Source organism: Pseudochaenichthys georgianus, chromosome 24, assembly GCF_902827115.2.
Source record: "Pseudochaenichthys georgianus chromosome 24, fPseGeo1.2, whole genome shotgun sequence".
Classification (NCBI taxonomy): Eukaryota; Metazoa; Chordata; class Actinopteri; order Perciformes; family Channichthyidae; genus Pseudochaenichthys; species Pseudochaenichthys georgianus.
Window position 1 is genome coordinate 15168203 of NC_047526.1, and position 23503 is coordinate 15191705.

Here is a 23503-nt window from a genome sequence, read left to right on the forward strand (position 1 = left end):
CCTGGCTGAGGACACCAGGGGTATGGACTAATTGTACAGCCTTCAGAAGGAAATTGAATGGGCGTGGAAGGAGAGAAATGTAGGCATGTTCAGTTTTGGTCACACTGGACCTGAATATAAGGATTAATTACACTGCAAACACAGAAAATAAATCAGAGAAACATTCAACGCACCTAGATAATCACATCACCCATCATCACATACAGTTTCATTTACTCACATTGTACAATCAGCTCCACCTCGGCCTCCCGGGGCTTCACGTTGAACCCGTTATACTGGCTGGTCTGGCAGCGGTACGAGCCCGTCATCTCCCTGGAAACATTGACAATCCGCAGCACGCCGTCATAGCTCTCCATCTGCATGCTGCCGTCCGGCATTGGCACCTCCTTGTCGGCTCTCGACCACAAGATGATGGGTTTGGGCTTTCCTGAAACAAGGCACTCCAGCTCCACTGTGTCACCCTCGCGGGTCACCAGGGGGGACTTGCCCCGAGGGACTGTCAGGTTGGGGGGAACTAAGAAAGAGAAAAACAGAGGAGGGACTGATATGGGGCTCTAGAAAGTCAGCAGGCGGGGTAAGAGGAAATCGTCGACTGGGAGAGGGGTCGTGTGGAAGGTATGGAGGGGGGAAGCGAATGAGCATCCAACAAGTTGCAATGGCAATGAATATCAGCAGCATACATAGCTTATATGGACGGACCATGCAGATATTAGCAGCGGTAATGGCTAATGGCTGGAACTGAACGATCTGATCATGTACCAGAAGTAAAACCATCATGGGCAGCAGTGAGGAAGTTCAATGCAAATCAAGCAATGGCAAACAATGAACAATGCAATGAAGAGCGGACAAGCAAGTACACTTTGTGACCATGATGGCCAAAGAAAATGAACAACAAATGCTCTTTTTTGGACCATCATTTATAGATATTAGGAAGTCAGGAACTGTGAGCCCTTGTTTGCTTTTCCACTCTAGCTGAAGAACTGTATAGAAACTATAAAAATAAGAAGAACATATAGCTGAAATGTGGGACTTTAAGAGGGATGGATTCATTGACAGGACTTAAAAAATGTTTTTGTATATGTCCTTGGTTTAATCAGTAATTTTGGCCACGGTCACACACATTTTCTGCAGTCGCCCCCACGGTTTTCTGGCAACCTCAAGGTGACCAAAAACTCCAGGTAGTCTCTGACTGTGGCCAAGATTATAGACCAACACCGTTGATGATATGCTTAACTTTTCAACAGAGACAGTCTCTCCCTGCTTACAGTCCAGTATGAGAAGCTAAGATAACTGCCACCCGTTTTAACTCCTTTGATTTTCTTCCCATCTTTACTTGTTTCATGTGCACTCTCAGCCCTCTCTTGCTTTCTTTTGATTAGTTGGTAAACATGGCAATATAAGTTTGTCTTTCACATCGATAAATGACCCCTTGGCCTAGTATTGATCCTAGTGGCACCTTGTACTTGCTTACGGTAGGAATGAAGGTTTGCAGAAGTCTTATGTTTGACCAATCCGTGAGGTTCAGCACTGTGAACTCCCACCCTACAGTTCCAGGGCCAGACTCACAGCCGGCAGTGTTTTGTCACCAGAGTCTTCCGATTGATTTCAAAGTAAGGTTTCTGCAATAGTCCCTAGTCCCTTGGAAAAGTTCTTGCAGTAGAAAGAGGCTATAAATCGCTGATGTGAAGCTTAAAGTATCCACCTAATAATCCAACTACAAACACACTTTATGTACTCTACATCTGCCTAAGCAAGGCATTGCCCTTCCAAGATGCCATCAACATCATCGTCAACATTGCCATTCTCATCAGCAGTACAGTATTATCATCATCCTTGTCACATTTCCATCATAATGTTCATCATCACATTGCTTTCTCATCCCAGTACTATTTCCAGGATGGATTTTGCCATCGTGATTACAACATTCATAATTCTTATCACCATCACCATCATTACCATCGCTCTCTGCAGCTTTATACTTCTCCGCCCGCCTCCTCGTGCGGCTACTCAATCTCATCACAGCATCATATATTTCAGAGTTCACAACAGAGCACTCCAAAGGTGATAGAGCGTTATTGCTGTCCGTGTAAGAAAATATGACCCAATAAATAGTTTGCCTTTGTTTAACGGACACTAAGAGCCTTGGCTGAAAGGAACAATGAATAATAAAATAAGTGCGTAGTGGCAAATTGCTGGACACATTTGCAGGTTTTAGTGAATGTGTGTGTGTGTGAATGTGTGTGTATATATCTATGTATTCTCACTTTGGAAAGAAGGAAAACTAGCAGGTTGGACACTAGGCAGTCTGGTTCCTCATCAAGAAAGCTAGCCAAGTACATTTGTTTAATTAGCAAACCTGGCAAAGTACACTGGCTCATAGAGTGCGCTCTGTGTGTGTGTGTGTGTGTGTGTGTGTGTGTGTGTGTGTGTGTGTGTGTGTTTATGTATCTTTGTGCAAGTCAAAACCATCAGATGACTCCAAATCTATTTTGTATAAGTGCGCCCAAAAATAGTTTACAGCGAGCAATTCGAGGAGTAAACATCTTCTCAGCAATGATGAAACCGTGTCATGCTTCCCTGATGATTTTCGAAGCACTGCCATTCTGCCCAAACAATGCTGCAGCTGGAATGAAGTCAAGCAACAATGAAGTTTTATAGTGATGAAATCGCTAGCAATTTCCAGAAGAGTCCAGCTATAGTTCTTTTAACCCCATATCTGTCTCGGTGAGAGGTAACAATATAACTGCTACTTCAACTTTGCAACCGCCAGTAATCTCTTTTGTCCTCAAGGTGTCTCAAAAAGTATTTACTCAAAATGCTGGAACAGCCGTATGCGGAACTAGATGTGAATTGTAGATTATGAACTAATACAAAAAAACATGCAGCCCGGCTTCTAAGGTTGTGCTTAAACTACCTGACTCAAGAACAAAATATAGAAACTCAGAATAATAATTGATTTAGACATTTGGAAAAGTCTCTGAATAAGGCAACAATTCACATAATCGTCTCTTATTGAATTATTTGTACTTTCCTTAGGGCAAAGGAAATTATCTGTAAGCACAACAACAGCACCCTATAAGTTAAAATAGCAAATGTGTTAACATACAGAGATGTTTTAATGAAGATACGGACCAGTTAGCATCATTTGGAGGCGTGTTTCTGGCTAAATAAAGAATATCAATTCTAAATGAATTTCCCTTTCCCGTCTTCACCAACTCCAATAATAATTCTGAATAAGCTCGTTTGCTTCTACTAAAGCAGAACTGTATTCGGGTGATAATAACTGGTGAGAAAGTCTTCATGATGGACACTCTTTCATTCACATGTAGCGATTTTATCCACTGTTAATGTTTAGATATTTTTCATAGCAGCGTTAAACCAATTCTACTGTACACGGGAAATACTTTTGCAGATGAATAGGCCTTTTCAGCCATTGCAGCCGACATGTAATGCTGTTTGGCTTTACACAAACATACATACAGTAAACATGTTGGTGTCATTAGCCTGGGATAATGAACACTGGTCATTCACACAACTCTTGGCAATGATGTTTGGCACCAACCGAGCAGCAAAAATGATCTTCCACAGAGACAATGACAGCAGACACTCATTTCACTCTCACACTCGCTGATTGGTATTTGCACAATGTCTGGACTGAGGCAGCCAGGTGTCAAGAGCTGACATATTTCTTTCCACAACATATTTTCTCCACTTTTCCGAATGTATCCTTGGGTCCAAACAGTGAAGCAGCGAAATGACAGTCAGGAAAAGGGGAGTTCAGCAAGCATCCATTAGTGGAGGAGAGGTGTATTCACTGAGCTGCCATCATTACACCTAGCTTCTCCACAGCCCAGCAATTACAGTGTTCTGCCTATTGGGTTTGGCAGCACAAATACTGGCCATCAGCTGCCATTGTCTCTCTCCCCAGCATCACGGAAACACAAACAGACATACGTTTTTTTGCTGCATTCTTCATCCTTCTCCCTTTTACCAAGTAAAGACTGTGCCTTTGTGAGGGAGACTGACCACTGAGAGGCTCAGCGCGGCACCTAGCCTGGTCTTCACGGTGCTCTCATGGTGCCAAAGCCCTCCAAATGCCAGTGATGCCTGCAGGGCATGCCCGCTGTGTGCGTATGCTTGTGCAGCGCGCGCTGAGGTGGTTTTATGTCTCTGCATGTGCATAGCCGAGTGTTTCTCTTTCCGCCCACGGCTGACCTCATGCTGTGTTCCCGCCTCAGTTCCTCAATGGGATGCTTCTTGTTGTCGTTGCAGTCTGAAAACATTGTCTGTTTGTGTACTTTGTGGGGCTAAATTGCGACTGGACCCCCTTGTTTGGCCTCAGCAGGGCAGCACATCTCCAGGGCCTCTGCTGGAATGATGTGGAGGGACTGATTACTGAAAAGCTTTCAGCGGGATCCAGCAGCGCCGCGGCAGACAGAGCCCAATGTGAGCCGACAACGTGAGAATATGCGACACTTTGCATTTTCTTACATTGACGGGAGCCAGTGGTGCCCATTGACGTCTTTGAAAATAAACAACGTTCCGGCTGCCCCCTTTTTTCGGGTTTAGTGCTGTGACATCCCTCCCTGTCACCATGGCAACATAGCGCTCTCTACAACTGCAAGTCCTGCAGAATGTGTTTCTGTATGTGTGAGTGTGTGTGTGTTTGGACAGCTTGAGGCCAATGAGTTGGTCACAATGCTCTCTGCTCCTCTGAGTCCGGGGCCTCTGGGGACAGAGACGAGTCTCAGAGGTCCACTGTGGACACGTTTGAGAATATGTGAGGGGGGTAGGCATATAAATCCTGAGTTGCTGAAGTCTAATACATAACCACCCATGTGTTAAAATCGGCTTAGTAAATTGATAAACTGCAACAACACACTACTGACCAAACATATTACTGTGTGTGTGTGTGTGTGTGTGTGTGTGTTCTTTTCTAGCTCCCCTGATATCCTACAACTTGCCTTGCGATCAATCACCCTAACCCCTCATGAATTCATGTGGCGGAGAATGTAGAACAGCCGGCTTTCCACACAAAAGCACTCATGGGATACAGTTTGATTTTCTGGCCACACATACACTCTTTTTTTTTTTATATTTACCCGCCAGGTGAGAGTAAAAGGAAGGCCCAATTCCCAGTTTACAAAGAAACAAACCTGAAGTACCGCCATTTTTCTGCTGCCAAGTAGTGAACAACTGCCCGAAAAGGACCAGAGTTGATGCACATGGCTCAGGGGGGTTGACAGTAGTTAATGAGGGAGTAGAGGGTTTTCTATTCATGTTTCCCTCCCAGGTGGACAGGGAGGTGATTTCCCAGATGGCCACCTCCATAAAGCATGACTTCAGGTGGTGCATTCAAGGCTAAACACATTACACTGGGAATAATGTGCTCTAGTCTTATTAACATATTTTATGTACTCAGATCAAAGTGGAAACAGTTCGACTGTACGATAACTACCGCTATACTGCCATTAAGGTATTGCGATTACAGACAGCAGTCTTTTTTACATTGACACGTTTCCCCAGCAACACCACAGATGTCGTGCTGAAAAATGCTGCCAGGTGGTTATATGCCTATCCTTCTGGATGTGGCATGACCGTGGCATCAACAGTTGTCATATGGCAAACATCTCAGGACAGCATCCCAGCTTTGGGACATCTGTTCGGCCCCTTCATCCCAGTTCACAGCTCACTGGGCCTGTTTCCGGACCCCCGATGGCTTGTTCATCCAAAACTGGAAAACACTGCTCCAGTTTGCCTTTCTTAACCTAATTTAGCATTTGAGAGAGATCAGAGACATTTTATTTGAGGTTTTAAGGTGTGATTGCAAAAATGCAGTACTTTTCTCATTATCTTTCTGCTTTTTATATGCTTCAATTAATGGATTGGACCATCTTTTCAATGTTGAGGGGATAGATAGTGATGTCCTATTCACTGTGTTTCAGGAAAACTCATTATGGACTAATATGCCACCGAACTGACCATTTGCTGTCCTGATCAGTGATTATTCCATTGATAGCTTTAGGGAAATCTAGACACAAAAACCCTGTCAAACTCTGGATTTATATGCATGTTCAGGCACATGTAGTTAGATAGATATTCTACACTTAAAAAAATTCAAAGTTGGTGTCTTTTTAACCTCTGTAAACACACCAACAAAAATAATAATGCTTGTTTGTCTCCAAATGTACCGCAAAAAGATGCTGTAGAAACTGATTCCTGCTTTAGACACTTAATTCTAGCCTTAATCTTTAAGCATTGTACCATGTATGCATCCATCCAGTGCATATCTATGAAACCTCTTACAGGAAATGCAGAAAAGTCAACTGGAGATGGCGTTTTTCATCAAGAAACCTACAGAGCAAATGCTGGCTAAATAAATAAGCAAGCTACAAGCTGACACAATCAAGAACACATGTCATTTCAGTGGTTGCTAAATGATAAGCCTGCTTTTGTCTCCCTCAGTGTGAAATCAAGGACCCATTGTTTCAGAAATTGCTCAGAATGCAGAGTTTAAAATCTGCCTCTGTCTTTTTTTTTAAGTGCATGCCTGCTGTGCATAGCAACAGTAACTAAGGAGGCAGGGATTAGCTTTAAGTGTGTCTACCGCCAATTGCTGGACCAGCTGGATTTCCTACTGAACACAAAAACACATTTTCAAAAAGCAATAAAAGAAAATGGCCATGTGACTAACATCAACAAAGAACCACCGTTTGTGAAAACTACATGAGTATAAAGCATGGAGGGGAAAAAAGGCAGCAAACAATTTGTTTCCACCCACTGTGACCAGACAGCAGTTGAACCTTTGCCCCCCGTAGGTGTTGCAAAGGTTTGCAGAGTTTGCAACAGAAGCAAGCACATCAGCCCGACCAACAGCCAGCGGCCATACTGTCCCTATTAAACTCAAATGTTACATGGTCACTGGAGTGATGGCAGCTCATGACGAATCAGAGTCAAACAGACCACAGGACATTTGAAAGGAGGATACACAGAGACGAGCCGGCCTGCAGCCAGCTTCCTATGACTCAAACTCATACCAGGAAAAAAATAATAAACGACTTTGTGTTTATTAAACTGGCTCATTTTGAATTAACAGAGCACTTAATTGATTTGCTTAATTCATTAACTGCAGTGATTCTTTAGATTGACAGAAACACTGGGGGGTGCCAGGATCTCAGGTGTGAGTGGGATGCTAATTGAGGAACTCATCACGGGAGGATTTATCTCACAAGAAGAGAGCGGTGACTTTCACTCCTAATACTTACTTTGTGAACATCAATCAGACTGAGGATGGGCTGCTGCCCAGTGCTGATGCTACGCTGCATCAACAGACCGCTCTCGCTGCAGTGGTGTTGTTTCCTGGACGCCAGGTTCCGTAGAATCACGTGTTTGAAGTAATTAGAGCTGCAATAAGCGGGTATCAGCTTTACATGTCAAGAATCCAACCGTAATCATTGTAGATGCTATTAAAGATGTTTCTCTAATGTGGTCCCAATGGTGGCTCCAATCTAAAGTCACATAACCATAGAATGGCAAATATTATCTCACAATAATCCAGCAAGACACAGCCACTATACACACATGTAACATGCAGACTAATGATGAGAGGATTAATAAGATAGCATCTATCCAACTAAGTTAGAAGTCTCATAACTCTTTTCAGTTGTTCCTGTGTCATGCTGTTCTTAATCCTGAGAGTATCCAATGGGGAGGTCGGTGTCCTTGTTTCCAGACCACGCTCATAAATAAGTATTAGCCTGGACGAGCAAAGAAGTTGCTTATTTAATAAACGTGCCATGATAGCAAATATGAGCCCTGTTTTGCAAAAATGTGGAATAATGCACGCTGTTGGAATCTGAGTTGAAAGAATGGAACGTAATAAATATTCTTTTCTTTTATAAAAGCGGTGCCGTCGGCTGGGGCTAAATCTGGGTTTGGAATCTGGAAGCCAAAGCTGGGACAGCCAGCGAGCTCCAAAGTGTTCAGACTCGAAACACTTTAGGCTCAATCGCTTTCCAGCCACTATCCCAGCACGAAAAACCCTGGCAGACCTGCAGTGTAATCTCCTCTAAACGCTTTTATTAAGACTTCTAATTGAGGCTCGGCTCTCTCCCTTCAGGAAAACATGCAGAGGAACAACAACAGGGCTTATTCAACCCAAAACCGGCCGCAGGCGTATGGCGAGGCACAGGCACAAGACGCTTTAGTTCACAACAGCTATACTGTGCCGCTCAGTGAAGACACTGCTCCGATTCAATCTCAACCTGACGGAAAGAAGCGCCTCACATGACAGAACTTCTCAACCCAGTGAAGCGACAGGTATTGTTAATGGAAGCGCACAATTCAATATATTATTTCCAATGAGGAGGAACAGCTTAAAGACAATGCAACACTTTCATAATATTTCCTACAAACACATCTGACTGGAACAATGAACGCTTAAGAAGCACTCACATTAAAGCCTTAAGGAAACCTTTCATTTCATATGATCACAAAAGTCATTTTCCTCGGTAATTTCCTCAGTCAGACACCATTTGTGTTTCACATTAAAGCTTCTGTGTTAATGCAACTCCATCGCCATGGCACTCCAAAAGAAGAGACTGCACTACTTAAAAGATAATGAGGAAACAATCTTGGACGGTGCGATTGATCCCACTGTTTTGTAGCGCAGGGATTATCAAAGGATTATCTCACAATAATGATGCGCCCAAGGTCGACACACCACTCATGTTCGCGCTGTGAGAGGCAGAGAGGTGTGTGCGCGGGAGGAAAGCAAGACGTGAGAGGAGGTAAAGGTGCGTGTGTGTGTGCGTGGTAAACGTGGAATAAAGATTGGGATGAACCCAATCGGAAATATCACACCCAAAAGTAATTTATCAGGTACAAACACACCAGGAAAATGAACTGAAAACCAATTCATCTCCAATCTAGTGGCAACAACTCACGGAATATCTGAGATTCCCAAAGGTGGCACACTGGGTCAAATGGGTCACATCCTATTGCTATGGACGATGAAGTAATTACCCAAGCATGACCACACATGCCGCCGTTTGATTGACTTTACAATGGGAATTACCGATTACCACGATTCCTTTCATATTACATGAGTTTCTTTTACAATCATTATCGCAGAGCCTCGCAGAGTACGCACAGAACAAATGGTTAACAGTACCCAATGCTATGTAGCAATCATCCACTGTAAGTCAGGCTCTTTTGTTGACTCTTATGACATCTGACTTGATTGATGCTAAAACAATGGAAAAGAAAATGGATGTTTGAAAGCAGATGTTGTCCTTTGATTAAACTGTTAAAGATTGAACGATTTCTTTAAACACCTACGCCTTGTCTTCTTTTTGAAACAAGTGATGTAATGTCTCCAAGACACAATGAACAGCTGCTGGAACACTGTTCTCTTTCTATGAGACTACTCAACATGCCACGATTGAAGCTATAATGATGCAGCTCAGTAGACAAGGTGGACTGGTATGGTCTGTTATTAACATGCCGTGTACATGTATACAAAACGTTAGTCGGAACAGTGGTGGAGGCAGCCAATTAGATGGGAGGACAATGGATGTTTAGTCTCTGATTAGGCGGACGGATGGATTCAGCTTTGGTTCAAAGGAAGTCCAATCGACCATTAATTGTTGGGTGCTGTGAGTAGGAATTAGAGAAGAACAGGCTTTGGCATGGGACAGATTACTGGAATTGAGTGAGGCAGTGAACAGCAGTCAAAACATATAAGCGTTCTTATCCTGCGCAGACAGTGATTTAAAGGGTCTGTTCATCCAAATCACACTCAGTATCTTGTCTTTTATCTGTTCAAAGGCGGATACGTTTTGCTTGTGCTACTTAAGCCATAAATATATATATATTTATAAAAAAAAGAAAAGACCATTAAATTCCCTCTAAAATAACCTAAAACATCTCAAATTTCAACTTTTCAATTCTGTTAATACAATAGATAATGCTACATTTCCTCCATTGTTTAGGTACAACGTTTTAAAGGATTTGGATGAACTGACCAATTTAGGAAAACAAAAACATCCTACAAGCTAGTCTTATTTCACATTTTTGCTATCATTCCTATATTTTAAACACCAACTAGGCTGCTCAAATCTGGGAGCATGGCAACTCTACTTGAAAAATCAGGTTGATTTGACATGTTACAATCATTTTTAAGTTTAACTTTATAAACTACTTACCTAGAGCCATAGCAAGCTATATCATTTATTCTACTCCTTTAAGTTGTAATTAGAAAGTGTACAGTATAGCAAGTTTAACTTTGAACTACTGGACTTATCGTTGTCGTAAAAAATAGATTTAAAATGCAATGGATAGTTTAAAATCCTTAGTTTTAACAAAGAAAAAAGGTTAGCTAGAAACCATTGGAATAATAAACTGATAGGATTGATAGCAAAAACAAAACAAAATTAGACTTTCTGCTTGATTTAAAAAGCTGACGTCCCACAGTCTAAGAAACACTGCCTGTTTTTTTGTTAATCTCTGCTTCGTCATTTGACATTTTCAATCTTGCATGATCTTCTAAAGCATGTGTGTATGACTAAATTAGCTTCAAGATGTGTGTAAATGTGTCAGAGGTGTTGGGGGGGGGGGGGGGTGTAGATGCGTCACTGACACAAAGGGGTGTGAGGCTCACCAGTTGTGGAGGAGATATTGACGTCAATGCTGATCTCAGGGATGCCTCCGCCCTTCAGCGCCGCCACGCAGGTGTAGGTGCCGAAGTCGGTGAACTTGAGGTCTATGATGTCCAGGTTGGTGGTCCCGGGGGAGATGTCGGGGTCCGTCTGGGTGATGACCATACGCTCCGAGCTCCGCAGGGCACGGCCATTCTTCAGCCAGCTAAAGGTCAGCTCCTCTGGTGGGGTCGCCTCCACCTGGGACATTCAGCATGACATCATTTATGCTGCACTGATGAGTTACTCACTATGACTTCATGCATGTGGCTGTTTATTTGACATGGTCCAACTGCAGAGCTCAGGGCAGGGGTATCCACACTTTTTTCACAGAGGGCCACATACAGAAACATATACCAAGGAGTGGGCCGCTAGAGGTGAGGTATATTGCCCCATAAGTTAAGTTGTAAGTTAGAAAAATCAATCAAATGTATGTAAAGGATGCTTGATACTTGAAAATGCCTTAAGAAAACAACAGCCTACATCACAGCTCCCCATCGGGTTTCATTTATTTTGTTACAAAAAGTGTTGCAGCTCATTCCTTAGAACAGAAGCCTCAGATTACTTATTATCAGTGGCGAACCGTCAGGGCCTTCAAGGTATTCAGAGAATACCCTGGAACACTCAGATAAAACATACAAAAAAAAAATCGATTTAATTATATAAATAAAATGTAATAAAATGAATAAATGAGAATGGTATCTGTGTTGTTGATCTGTAATATTACAGTGTTACGTTGATTTGTTTGTCCTTCTCGGACCATGCACTACGCATTTCAGTGGTTTTGTGTTAGAAAAGAAAGCAACCAATCAGATCTTGTTCTGGGTCTCTGCGTAGAATATCCTTCAACCAAGGTATTCTACATCCTTGATAGAATTCCCTGGCCGTTGCACTGAATGAGAGCGTACGTTTGGACTGACAGTTTGATCAACCAATCATATATTGATTTGTAGCCAATGGGCGTGTTCTTCCAGAGTTTCCCTCGGTTCCAGGGTACTCTAGAAGGCCCGCTAGTTAACTGGCTCGAGGCAGAGGATCTAGATGAATGCCACGAAGCAATTCATGCCGTTTTATTGATTTTAACGTTGAAATGACAAGTGCAACAGGTGAAGATGAAGTTGTTGCGGATTGTTGTGAGGACCCTTTTCAAGACGACAATTCAGTGAAAAGACGGACATTATAATGCCGCGGAGGGGGAGGGGCGGCGGCGGGGGGTGGGTGTGTCTACAGAAGGTCCAGTTGTGATGGCCACGGTTCGCCACTGCTTATTATAAGGGGAAATACGAAGGGTATATTTCAAGCTTGTTATGTTAAGAAGTTGTTTGGTTTTTTTCTTATCATCTTAGATTGGTTAGAAAATGTTTCCAACTTTGATTGTCTGAATTTATTTGCAAAGTGGGCTTATTAACACATGCATATGGAGTCAGATTTGGGTCAATATTCTAGCGCGTAAAACAAGCTACTCACGAGCTGAAAATGTGCTTTTACACGCGCATAAAATGACCCTCGCGCGCAGATTAAACCCCCGCGAGCGGCTCTGCGCCCGCGAGTGGCTCTGCGCTCGCTCGCGAGAGAAACAGCCTTCTTGCTCGCTCGCGGGAGTGTCAGCCTCGCGGAGTCTGTCTACGCGCGCGTGAAAAGTTTCTGGCACTTTGGGGCGGAGCCACTGGACTTTGATTGACAGCTGCAAGGAAACCCGGGGTTGCCAGGTTTGATAAATGCCTGAACTACCAAGAGCCGAGGAGAGACGGCAGCAAAATCAGTTGGACGAGATTGAATGGTAAAGTGGTCCATATGTGTATATATAAGTGTTGCATTTAAGTGATATATTGGTTGTAAAAAATTATTTGCTTGATACAAAAGGACATTCTTTATAACCAATTGCTTTATTATCACGCATTTGTAATATTTGTATGCTAGAACTTTTTGTATTCTTTTTGAAAAATAAAAAATAAATAGCTCACTTGTCATTCATTTTAATCCTTAATTATCCATCCAACACTGAAAAGGTGGTCCTTGTGAAGAGTCTCATCACTATATTCCCTCAGCTGAAAGTCATTTACAACAATAGTTTGCTGAATATTAAGTTTGTTTTAACCAAGGTATAAGGTTTTTTTAGGTGTGATTTTATGAATGATCTATTCTGTCAACATTTGATGAATTAGAAAAATATTAATGTTTTTAAATGTTAACAATTATTTTCTTAATGACATATTGTGCTAATGAAATCCTTGTAAATAAATGTCCAATGAATTTATTCTTGCATTCAATTTTTTTGAATAAAAACCATATCCACCACCTGGTACTTCCAGTAATCGTCATTGACACACAATGTGCAGATATAACACAATCAAAGGTTAATTCTGGTTAAAGAAATATAACACAAAATGTGCAGAAATAACAAATGAGTGTGTTCATCTTGGTTACACATTTATGACACACAATGTGTAAAATGTGCACATTGTGTGTTAGGGGCATGTAACACATTTTGTGTGTAAAAATGATTTACACATAAATAAACACAACACGTGTAGCTAGCAATTTTCGACAGATACAGCCCACTCAAAAATATATTGTTTTATATAAAATAAATTGTTATATATATATATATATATATATATATATATATAAAATAAATTGTTATATATATATATATATATATATATTAGCTGTACACTTTACGAATATAATAGTTTTTTATGGACAATTTTACCATTCAATCTCGTCCAACTGATTTTGCTGCCGTCACTCCTCGGCTCTTGGTAGTGCAGGCATTTATCAAACCTGGCAACTTCGGGTTTTCTTGCAGCTGTCAATCAAAGTCCAGTGGCTCCGCTCCAAAATCCCAGAAACTTTTCACGCGCGCGTAGACAGACTCCGCGAGGCTGACACTCCCGCGAGCGAGCAAGAAGGCTGTCTCTCTCACGAGCGAGCGCAGAGCCACTCGCGGGCGCAGAGCCGCTCGCGGGGGTTTAATCTGCGCGCGAGGGTCATTTTATGCGCGTGTAAAAGCACATTTTCCGCTCGTGAGTAGCTTGTTTTACGCGCTAGAATATTGACCCAAATCTAACTCCATACATGCATACTACGGTGTAATATATTTACATTTTTTACATATATATTTCAGAAGTTCAATGATACAATAGACAAGCACAAGTTTAATTTGTGGGCCATATTTCACTATACTTTTTTAATTTGCTGCGGTCCGATGTTTGGACTCCCCTGGCTCAAGGTTTTGATCCACTTCCTGCTATAGAGTGGTGCAGTGACGCGTCCTAAAACCCGGAAGTAAGCTTCTTCCGGTTCCCACGACAAAAAAGCAATGCAATTTCTCCATAGGATTTTGGAAAATAGCTCGAAATAAGGTCTGTGGTTGACACACATTTAAGAGACGGATCACGTTTTGTTCAGTCGGATAATCTCCACATGTCCACCCTACTTTTATCATTTTCAGACCTTATTTCGAGCTATTTTCCAAAATCCTATGGAGAAATTGCATTGCTTTTTTGTCGAGGGAACCGGAAGAAGCTTACTTCCGGGTTTTAGGACGCGTCACTGCACCACAGCCAGCAAACTTAATAAAGTATATACAAGCTATATTTGCTGCCTTATGATATGTTAACTTAATAAGTAAAAATGATATCAAACTGTTCAAGGTGTGTTTTTAACATGTAATAAATATATGCTCAGAAGACTACATTAATTTCGCAATAGAACATAATACTGTGCTATATATATAGAGAATACAATACATTGGCATGGATACGTATTTTTCATAAGGAAGGGCGATACACACACATGATTTACACTTTAACACATGTGATAACAAGTGTGATTTTCCCACCATGTGATAACTAGTGTGATTTCCAGCAGGCCAGAGGTTAGACTGATCCTGGAGCTGTGCAGCAGTGTATCGTTTTGCTGTGTGACTGTACCTGACAGGATATCTTGACTTCTCGTCCGATCTGGATGTTGTCGTCATTGTGGTAGGGGTCGGGAGTGATCCAGAAACGCCCCTTTTTCAAAGCTGTGAAGAGATAATCCATTTGATTAGATGTATAATTGCACTACCATTTTGCAGCAGGCTGCTGGAGAGGACCCTGAAAGAAAATGACTGTAGGCTCTCCTTGTCATATTGATGTGATTTCTGAGATGTAATCCAAAAGACAGGACTTTATAGATTTTTTGAATTGATTTTTCGTCTTTGCCCAATGTCCTTACTCGGGCTGTAGATCGTTGTAATGCATCTCTGGTGCGCACACCGTAAACCTGAGTGTTACGGAAACCTGCTCAGCCTTCAAGCACTTTAGACATTACACATTTTGTCACAGCTGTCTGAGATCATTTAGATGCGTGACTTCAGTACCGGGGGTTGTGGTATCACAAAAGTGGTATTTAACCAGAAGTGTAGGAGTAGATCTGGATATGACAACTGTAACTGTTCTTCTCAAACAACAACCAAAAGTTTAGCTTTTGATGCGGCACAAGGGTAGAACAGAAAAGTGAACAGAAAAAAACAGAATGAATGTTTGTTTTGAAGTCTACAGCTTTGAACCAACATTAAGATTGATAGCTACGGACTGAATACGATAGCATTGAAGTGAGTACACACAATGTGAAATTGGAGAGATACCTAACAAAGTATCCACCATCTCTAATTCAATTTGGTTTGCAAACTCCATTTTCAAAGCATATCTTCTGTGAACAGCAAAAACAAGATGATTTCATTATAATACATGCTGTATTGGTTCCAAACCCCGAGCCTACTGTTCAATTCATCTCCTCAGCAAAAAAAAAACTGACTGCACCGTGGAAATCTTTTCATCTTGCAATTCCCGAGTGACATTATCATATTCAGTTTGGTAAAGGGAAAGCGAAAAACAAAACCTGCGTGTCATATTTAAACACAGGAAATTGAATGTGAAAAAAAAGACATTACGATGCCTGCCGAGGCGCTGGTTGAGGGGAGAGACGATTGACACGCGCCACCTTGACGTGATCTTCCTCCCCGCGTTTTGAAATCAACGTCTGCAGGCGGAGAATCATATTTCTGACGCGTGTCAAACACAAATATTACAAATCATGTCAACACACACGTTCACAAAAACGCCGCTGTGCATTTGCATTTATTCTTGTATCATACATATTGTCATTCTCCAAGGTACTGCCTATCAATCATGTTGTTTGTAATCCAATAGCACCAGCACGGGAAGTGGGGCAATTAGCATAATATGGTAAGCAGCATATGTGTGTGACCTTTATGTGGAGATAATACAAAGCATTACTACAAGCCACGATTACTTCCCATTCGGGTTCAGCTCTGCATCACAGTGTACATTTACAACGTGCACAACACACTTTGGTTTTCCTTAAAGCCAACATGCAGTTTAATGACTCGATACAAACTCAGCGGTGGAAGCCATTAGGTGAGCATTTCTGTAAGGAAACACACATTTCCCTCGATAATACATGTCAGAATACACTCAGAGACAGAGTTGTAGTTCCATCTTGACAGTTTGAAAAGGCTTTTCTCAGCGACATCCATAGCAGACTCACGTCTTTAGAAAGCTTTATGTCATCCACGAACACACGCGCACATATTGCGCAAGCCATTATGCTGTCACAGGTGACAGCGGATAAACATTTGGATTAACAGCTTTCCTCTTTTTACATTCCTCCGTCTCAAGTATATTCTTCCCTCAACTTAAAGCAGCGCCACGGCACTTGACAAACACAGAGCCTGCCTCACTGTAAGGCCAGATGTAATCTTTGTGTGCGGAGTTGTCTGTCAGACGGATACACTCAGGTCATACTGTTGAGTTACAGATGTCTACTTGCTGTCAAAAGACTAACAGGTATTCTAAAGTGGCTGAACATTTTAAGGCAGTGCTCTGAAAAAAATAAATGTAAGACTGACTGAAGAGTTTTCCACATCACGTGTAGTCCATCTTTGACAATAGGTACTTTATTCTGTATTATTCTGAAATGGAGTATGTTATTGCCTCCTTCCTTGTACACTCCTCTATTATAGAATGCTTGGATCAAAGCAACTGCTGTTTTTATTGTTGAATACTTGGCCTACTTTGACAAGAAACTTGTAGGGAGCTTCAAACAATCATTACTTATGTATATCTTCAATAACATAAATGAGCCAAGAAGTCAGATTTTTCTGCTGGTGACTGTAGCGCTCGTAGATACAAAAGATAACTTTTCAATTTTATTCTGTTGCATTTTGTTCACCTAAATTGAATTTGAAATCAACCGGTACATTCTGAATGGCATTCCTATAATCTAATTAAAGTTAACCCAATCTTTCCACTTGCGTTTAACACATCTTGTCTTTTTCTTTGTGTTTACTGTCGAACACATTATCAGTGTTGCCTCTTTCTCAGCAATACACTTACAACCATGACTCATACATATTAACTCACATTTGCGGATTAGCTGACTTAATACTTCAACATTTGACCTTTTGGCTGGATAAAATGCTTACATTACATTACATGCCTTTAGGGTTAAGTATCTTTCCCAAGGATCCATACATTGCTATTATGAAATCCCAGAGCCTCCGATTGGTTCATGCCCATTTTTGCTCCCAAGGCAAAATCCAGCTAATTGCTGTAGTTATATTTCACTGACATCATGTGAGAAAGAAGTTGATAAGGAGCTATTCACAAATCACTGAGTGTTTGCTTCAACTGGAACGTGTAAATGATCTATTAAGCAGCACATTTAAGCTCCATCTTGAAGAAACTGGACGCAGAAGTGTTACCCTTTTAAAAATCAGTTTTTTAATTCACTGCTGAGGCTGATTTGAATGCAAAGTGTGCAAGTAGACTTAAGGGAACAGGATACGGGCTTAAGTACTACATAGAAAAGTTGTTAAGGATTTTCCCTCATCAAGGTGAAGTATCCCTGAAACCATCAGCAGGTGCAAATTAACCACAGCACTTCAGCCCTGGGTCTTTCAGTCCTCACATTCATGAATATCTGTGCATCATTTAACTGTTTAACTATTCAAATAGAAAGGAAACTTGAACATAGCCGCAGGGCTGCAAGCTCCAATTTATATCAAGGATCTTGTTGCCGGCCTTTGTGGTACTTGTTGGCTTTTCATATTAAATGCAAATGTTGACTGATCTGGTTTCCAAATCAAATCTTCTTAACCCAAGGACCAAATCATTAAAGAAAAAGTTAATTTCTTCATGACTTGGTGCTTCCGGTGAGGGCATGATGGAAAGTCAAACCGGAGGGTCATTTTAATGTACCTGTGCTTGTAGAGTCAAAGTATAAACGTAGAGGTCCATGCTCAGTAAAGTAGGTTACTTGCATATATATTAACTGGACTTTGACATTAGTGAAGAACAGATTATAGTGTGGAGTGACCTGGCTGCTCATGCTCCACTTTTTTAATATCTATGATAATACCAGCACGCCATTATCATACTGATCAGAACACATTACCATCAAGCACCAGCTCTAACATCAATGTCAATGAAAACATATAGAAAAGCAAAAACCACCTCCTTCTCACTGGGTTTGATGTTGAAAAAAAAAATCTGATATAGGTTTTCTTTTTACAGCTATTTTGTAGAAAAATACAATAAATATTTAATTGAAGACTTATTGTATTCTAAAAGTCTACAATGCAACATGCAAACATACATTTGAAATCAATCACTTGTTCTTTTTTAATCCTACAACCAAATACCTTTGCTACAGTAGTTAAAGAAGGAGTAGTAGGAATGTCAGGATAAATCTCAATGTCACTTTTCTGTTCTTTAATGTTGGCCCACTTCTCCTCCCGGTGACTCAGCCTCCCCATGTCTCCTCACAGCTGCAGTGCGCGTTCAAAAGCCCAGTGTTGCAAAGTGTAAGTGCACTCAGGCATATTTCAGAATTGGGTTATTTCCTCCTTACCTCCAAACCTCCTTTCCTGCAATTTGTCCTGACTATAAATATTGAAAAGTGTGTAGGAATTCCTGTGATTTGACTACATGTGTGTACAAGAGAGATAAGGGGGCTTTACCTGGATGTAGTACATTGTGCCGGACAGCTGCAGTGACTAAAATGGTTCCCCTTATGCATGGGAGGAAATATTTTGAAATGTTGAGGATGTGAGGTGAGTTGGGAGACTTTATGGTCACTCGTCTTTCCTCATTACTGATAATCAAGTTTGTGGCAAAAGTCACATAAATCTTTAACCATTTACTCTGGGGGTGAACTGTGTCTCTGACTATTGTTCCTCCAACATCATTAATATCTTGCAAAATTACGTGTATACATTCGGAATAGTAAGACAGTATTTAACTAATATGTGAGGGGTCAAAGTCTGGGTTAAGACTGAGCTTTCATGCTAACATGTTACATTTTTGTTTTCGTGCAAACTGTTGGTGAAAAACAGTGGCAACCTTTGTCTAAAAAGTCTGTGAAGTTTGAGGTTGATATAAGGCACCTCTGTCAGGGTCAACAAAGCGAAACCTTTTTATATTTCAGTATTAAACATTTAAAACTCGCAGCAGAATTCCTTTTCGACTTAGTAAGGGTTTAGTGGAAGCTACTTTATTAGGTGCAAACTAAAGCAGGACACACTCTGTAGATGTATCCATATGCAATTACACATCTCAGGCACCAGTATATAACATCAAAGCCTGTTTAAATAAAAAACAAGTCAGTATCTGAGGAAATGGATTACAAAACACAAGTCAACCTACGCACAAACAAATTCTACATGAATTATTGATGCGTTTTATAAGCTGGGCTCCTGTTATCACCATCAGAGCTTTTCTGTCATTGAACCTTGACTGTGGCAGCATGCTTACTTAAAGTAGGTATACCATGGTCAATTCAAGAGAAGAGAGCGGGGGGTGGCTCTGCATGTACTCACATTTGCATTACATTTTCTCCTGCATCCTATTTTGGCTGAAAGATTGCATATGGTTCAGCAGTGATACCATGGATACCCAAGGCATTCTTTTGGATCATTACCGAACATATTAAAGTGTTCCTTCCTCTGTACCGCACACTGAAGTGCTTTCACCGGCAATGAGCCTTTATGGTTCTCCGTAGCTTTAATAGCCTGTGGGAATACTGGGTGACCTGAACATGAAAAGCGCAGATAATCACACAAAGAGAAAAATCCCTGGTCTTCCACAGAGAGCTCCTGTCACGCGGCCATATTACAATACCACCTCGGGGGAGATTCTTAGCAGGGCAAAAGTACAAACACGGCCCTGACATACTGATTATGACATGCACTTATAGTGTCAGTAGGCACAAAATGACAGAGACACAAAAGCGTCTCTTATGCACAGATACAGCAAGAAAAAAAAAAGACGTTTCCATGTGTGTCCCACCCTCTCCAAGGGTCACTGCTTTTGTCTGGCAGGAAATAAAAATGCATCTCACTCCATTTTCACTCGGTCTTCCCATCGGACCGTCTCATTTTTCAGTCCCTTCTGTCTGTCCGTCTCACAGCAGGCATCAAACTGAGCTCATTCACTCTCGCAGAGAATATCAGCATGTGAATCCGGGCTCATCTCTCAGAGCCAGATGGATGTCCCTCAAACTGCCTCGTCTCATTCGCTCAAGGTTAAACACAACTAAGGACACGGGGCATTAGCACGGTTTAAAACACAAGGCATTGGCTCAAAGACACATTCGTACAGCCGTCCAAAACACCTTTCATTGTCCTATTATCCCTCCATGCATCTTCACATTAGCACCAACACATTCCCCGCACGCATCAGCACCTTTACAATATCCCGGCCACTCACACATGTCCGTCCTTTGGCGGGAAGAAAATGAGGCCTAAACGCTGCTCTCAACCTTCTGGCTGACCTCAGGCTTTAATTTGTGTCAAAAAGGATTCACATGCACACACGGCCGCCGAAAGCACAAACAAAACTGGCACGTGCACATGTACAGGCACACTTGTACACAAATACACACAGGCAGTCCGTAGGGCCTCGGCCCAGGAGACTGACCGCCTGTGCCAGGTCTGCCTATCCAGCCATTACATCTGGCATTCATGAATGGAAATATATTCAGCTTTCAAATATAATTTATTCCAAAGCATATTTGATAAGGGTCATTCACATGTTGATTCACATGCTGACAGCCGGGATTTTACACAGAATGTCATGATTGTTTTCTCCCCACCAAACAATCTAAATATAAACAGTGGGGAACTCACACTGGAAAAAAAGATTGCATTCATGCTTCTCTATAAATATCAGCAAGCTTCCAATCAGAGGTACAAATTGTTGATGGAAGCCAGTGTGTTTGATTTGTGCTGAATAAGTTGTGTCTACTTTAGCAGCCGCCGTGATGGATGTCTTGGGTGTGAGAGCTTCATACCTGCATTTTGTCACGAGCCCCTGGAGGAATTGTCGAGAAAATCTGACGACAACACAGCTGCGTTTGATTTTCTGCATCTTTGATAGCTACGGCAACGCTCATTTCTCGACATCACACAGAGGGGAAACACATTGCTTAGCGAAAAAGACGGGAAACACATGTGCAGAGTCTGTGTGAGCGGGGAGACATGAATACAAAATGCCAGGCCAGATGCCCACTTCAACAAAAACATCTACTGACAGTCCTGTCTGATTTCACCAAATCTCCATTTGAGAGCTGCCTACTCATATCCGACAACATTAGAAGGAAGAAACAACCAGCACGGCATATCTATAAGTCGTCGCAGCAGATATATCACAAACTGCTGCGATTGTGCAGCACAGAATGGACTGAAGTGGCCGGGGCAGGCAGGGTATTGACCTGCTTTGAGGACGTGTTGCGGACCCTTAATCCTTAAAAAGGATCTTGTCAGCGCGGCGATGTGATGCCGGTAGCCTGCTGGGCCGGCTGTGGAGATGGCCAAGCCCTGGAAGGCAGTCTGGCTGGTGGGACAGTATGGCCAGAACAACTACCATCTGCTGGGGAGAGATGTGTGTTTTCACACACACAGGCCCCTTTGGCAACAGCAGTCTCAGAGGGCCTTCTCAAGGACTAGAGAGGACGCTTTAAAAGCTGAGAGAGGCAACAGTGAGGCCACAGGGTGACCCTGGAAAACACGCCCCATTAACTCAATGAAGGGTAAACAAGTCAATTGGTATTTCACGTAGACGTGCAGTTTATGCACATGAATATCAACAGCAATGCAAACATGCGCAGACTGATGGCCAGCATTTCTTCCCAAGTGTTTGTAATACCAAGCAGTTCAGCTTTAACTCTCCATGGCCACACGCACTTTAGCAATTAGCCGAGCGTCTTTGCATTCTTGACTTATCGATTGTGTAGCCCACGGTTGAGGTATTCTGAGAAATGGAATCAACAAGCATACAATATATGTGAACATGTATGAATACAAACACAGACAGCATTCTCTCTGTGCTCTAGCCTGGAGCCTGGCTTATCCTCTTTCAGTTTCCCTTTTTTCCTCACTTCAAAGTATCAAAGAGTGAAAAGTTGCAGTGGAACGACTGCACTGTTTGTTTTATCAAATACACTTCAGAAGAATACAGAATTTTCATTAGGGGGAATGCAACAGTCACAATCGATATAAGGTCTAGCCAACTACAAAAGAAGCAACATGTGAGATTTACAATAGAACAAAGCACCATGGTTCTAGGCAGGGGTTCAGTACATTCTACTGTGCTAGGTATGGTAAGTATTTGAGTGTTTCCTGTCTTACTTCAATCGATTGTCTTCATGCATGATTGATTTGCATACTAAGAGGAAGAAAGGTTCAAATCCATTCTGGGCACTACATCCTCACCCTGTCCACTCCACCTCCATTTGTGCTTCCACTTTGGTCGGGTTAACCATTTTAATGGCCATTCCAGACCAGTCAATGGGCACTGTAAGTGGACTGTAAAGCCCTCCCGTGTTGACTCACCAAAGTCCACTAGTATTATTACCTGGCTGATGCCAAATGTATTGGTAATGGCCGTAAATGTGTCAGCAGAGAAGTAACAGGACATTTTCGACAGAAAGGTCTGCATGGTCTTACAACTAAAGAGGACTGTCATGGTCATTCTTCAACCGTAATACACAGTACATTTCTCTCTCACAGCCTTTAAGAGTTTTTTTCAATGATTTGATTGATATTAAACTCTTAAATATAAATAACAGCCTAAAAATTCAATCTGTATCAGTTGTGCATACATTACAAAAGCACATAGATCATGTAAAATTCCATTATCTCTTGCAACTTTTTAAATAATAGTAGTCATGCTCATAGTGTTTTTCTTATTCCGTGTTATTGTGCATTTAGCCTGAACTACAAGAACATGAGCAGAAGTTAATGTCAAGGAAGAAAAACAACAATTTGTTCTCAATTCAATCATCTACAGAAAGTCGTATCCAGGGTGACATACATGTTTCTGTTCGAGGTGAACACAGCCTCCTGTATATAGAAATATGCTGTCAGCTTGTTTGCATGCACTGTCAGTAACAGCAGTGACAAGGGATCTGTTTGAGAAGATTTGTTTCAAAATGACACATTCTTCTTAAAAAGGGTGCATCATGGATGTGGTTTAGTTGAGCAAAAGTCAGTTAATGAGCTATACAAATGTTCTTGTTGAAATATTGCACTAACTATGTTTTTATCAGAATGAGAATCTCGTGAACTGTGTCTCCATTATTTCCCCGATTGTCATGGATGCTACACTTGTTAATATGCAGCAAATCAAACTCATGATAGATTTCTATAGTCTACGTATATAGAGTTATATACCGCCTACCCCCGTCATCTGGGACATGTTGATCCCACAATTGAGTTTGCGTAAGTGACAGCTCATCAG

At 41.7% G+C, this 23503-nt stretch overlaps 1 protein-coding gene across 2 annotated transcripts in view; it reads right to left on the bottom strand.

The window, feature by feature from the left end:
* Nucleotides 1-23503, bottom strand: part of mdga2a (MAM domain containing glycosylphosphatidylinositol anchor 2a) — a 198938-nt gene that overhangs the window by 73147 nt on the left and 102288 nt on the right. The window contains exons 7-9 of one of the 2 annotated variants that reach the window (XM_034075704.2): nucleotides 14633-14724; nucleotides 10661-10898; nucleotides 221-514 (exon numbers count right to left, since the gene is read on the bottom strand). In XM_034075704.2, the coding sequence (XP_033931595.1) occupies nucleotides 221-514; nucleotides 10661-10898; nucleotides 14633-14724 (624 nt within the window). Of the gene's footprint in view, nucleotides 1-220; nucleotides 542-10660; nucleotides 10899-14632; nucleotides 14725-23503 lie in introns of both variants that reach the window. The other variant, XM_034075703.2, reaches the window with a different exon arrangement.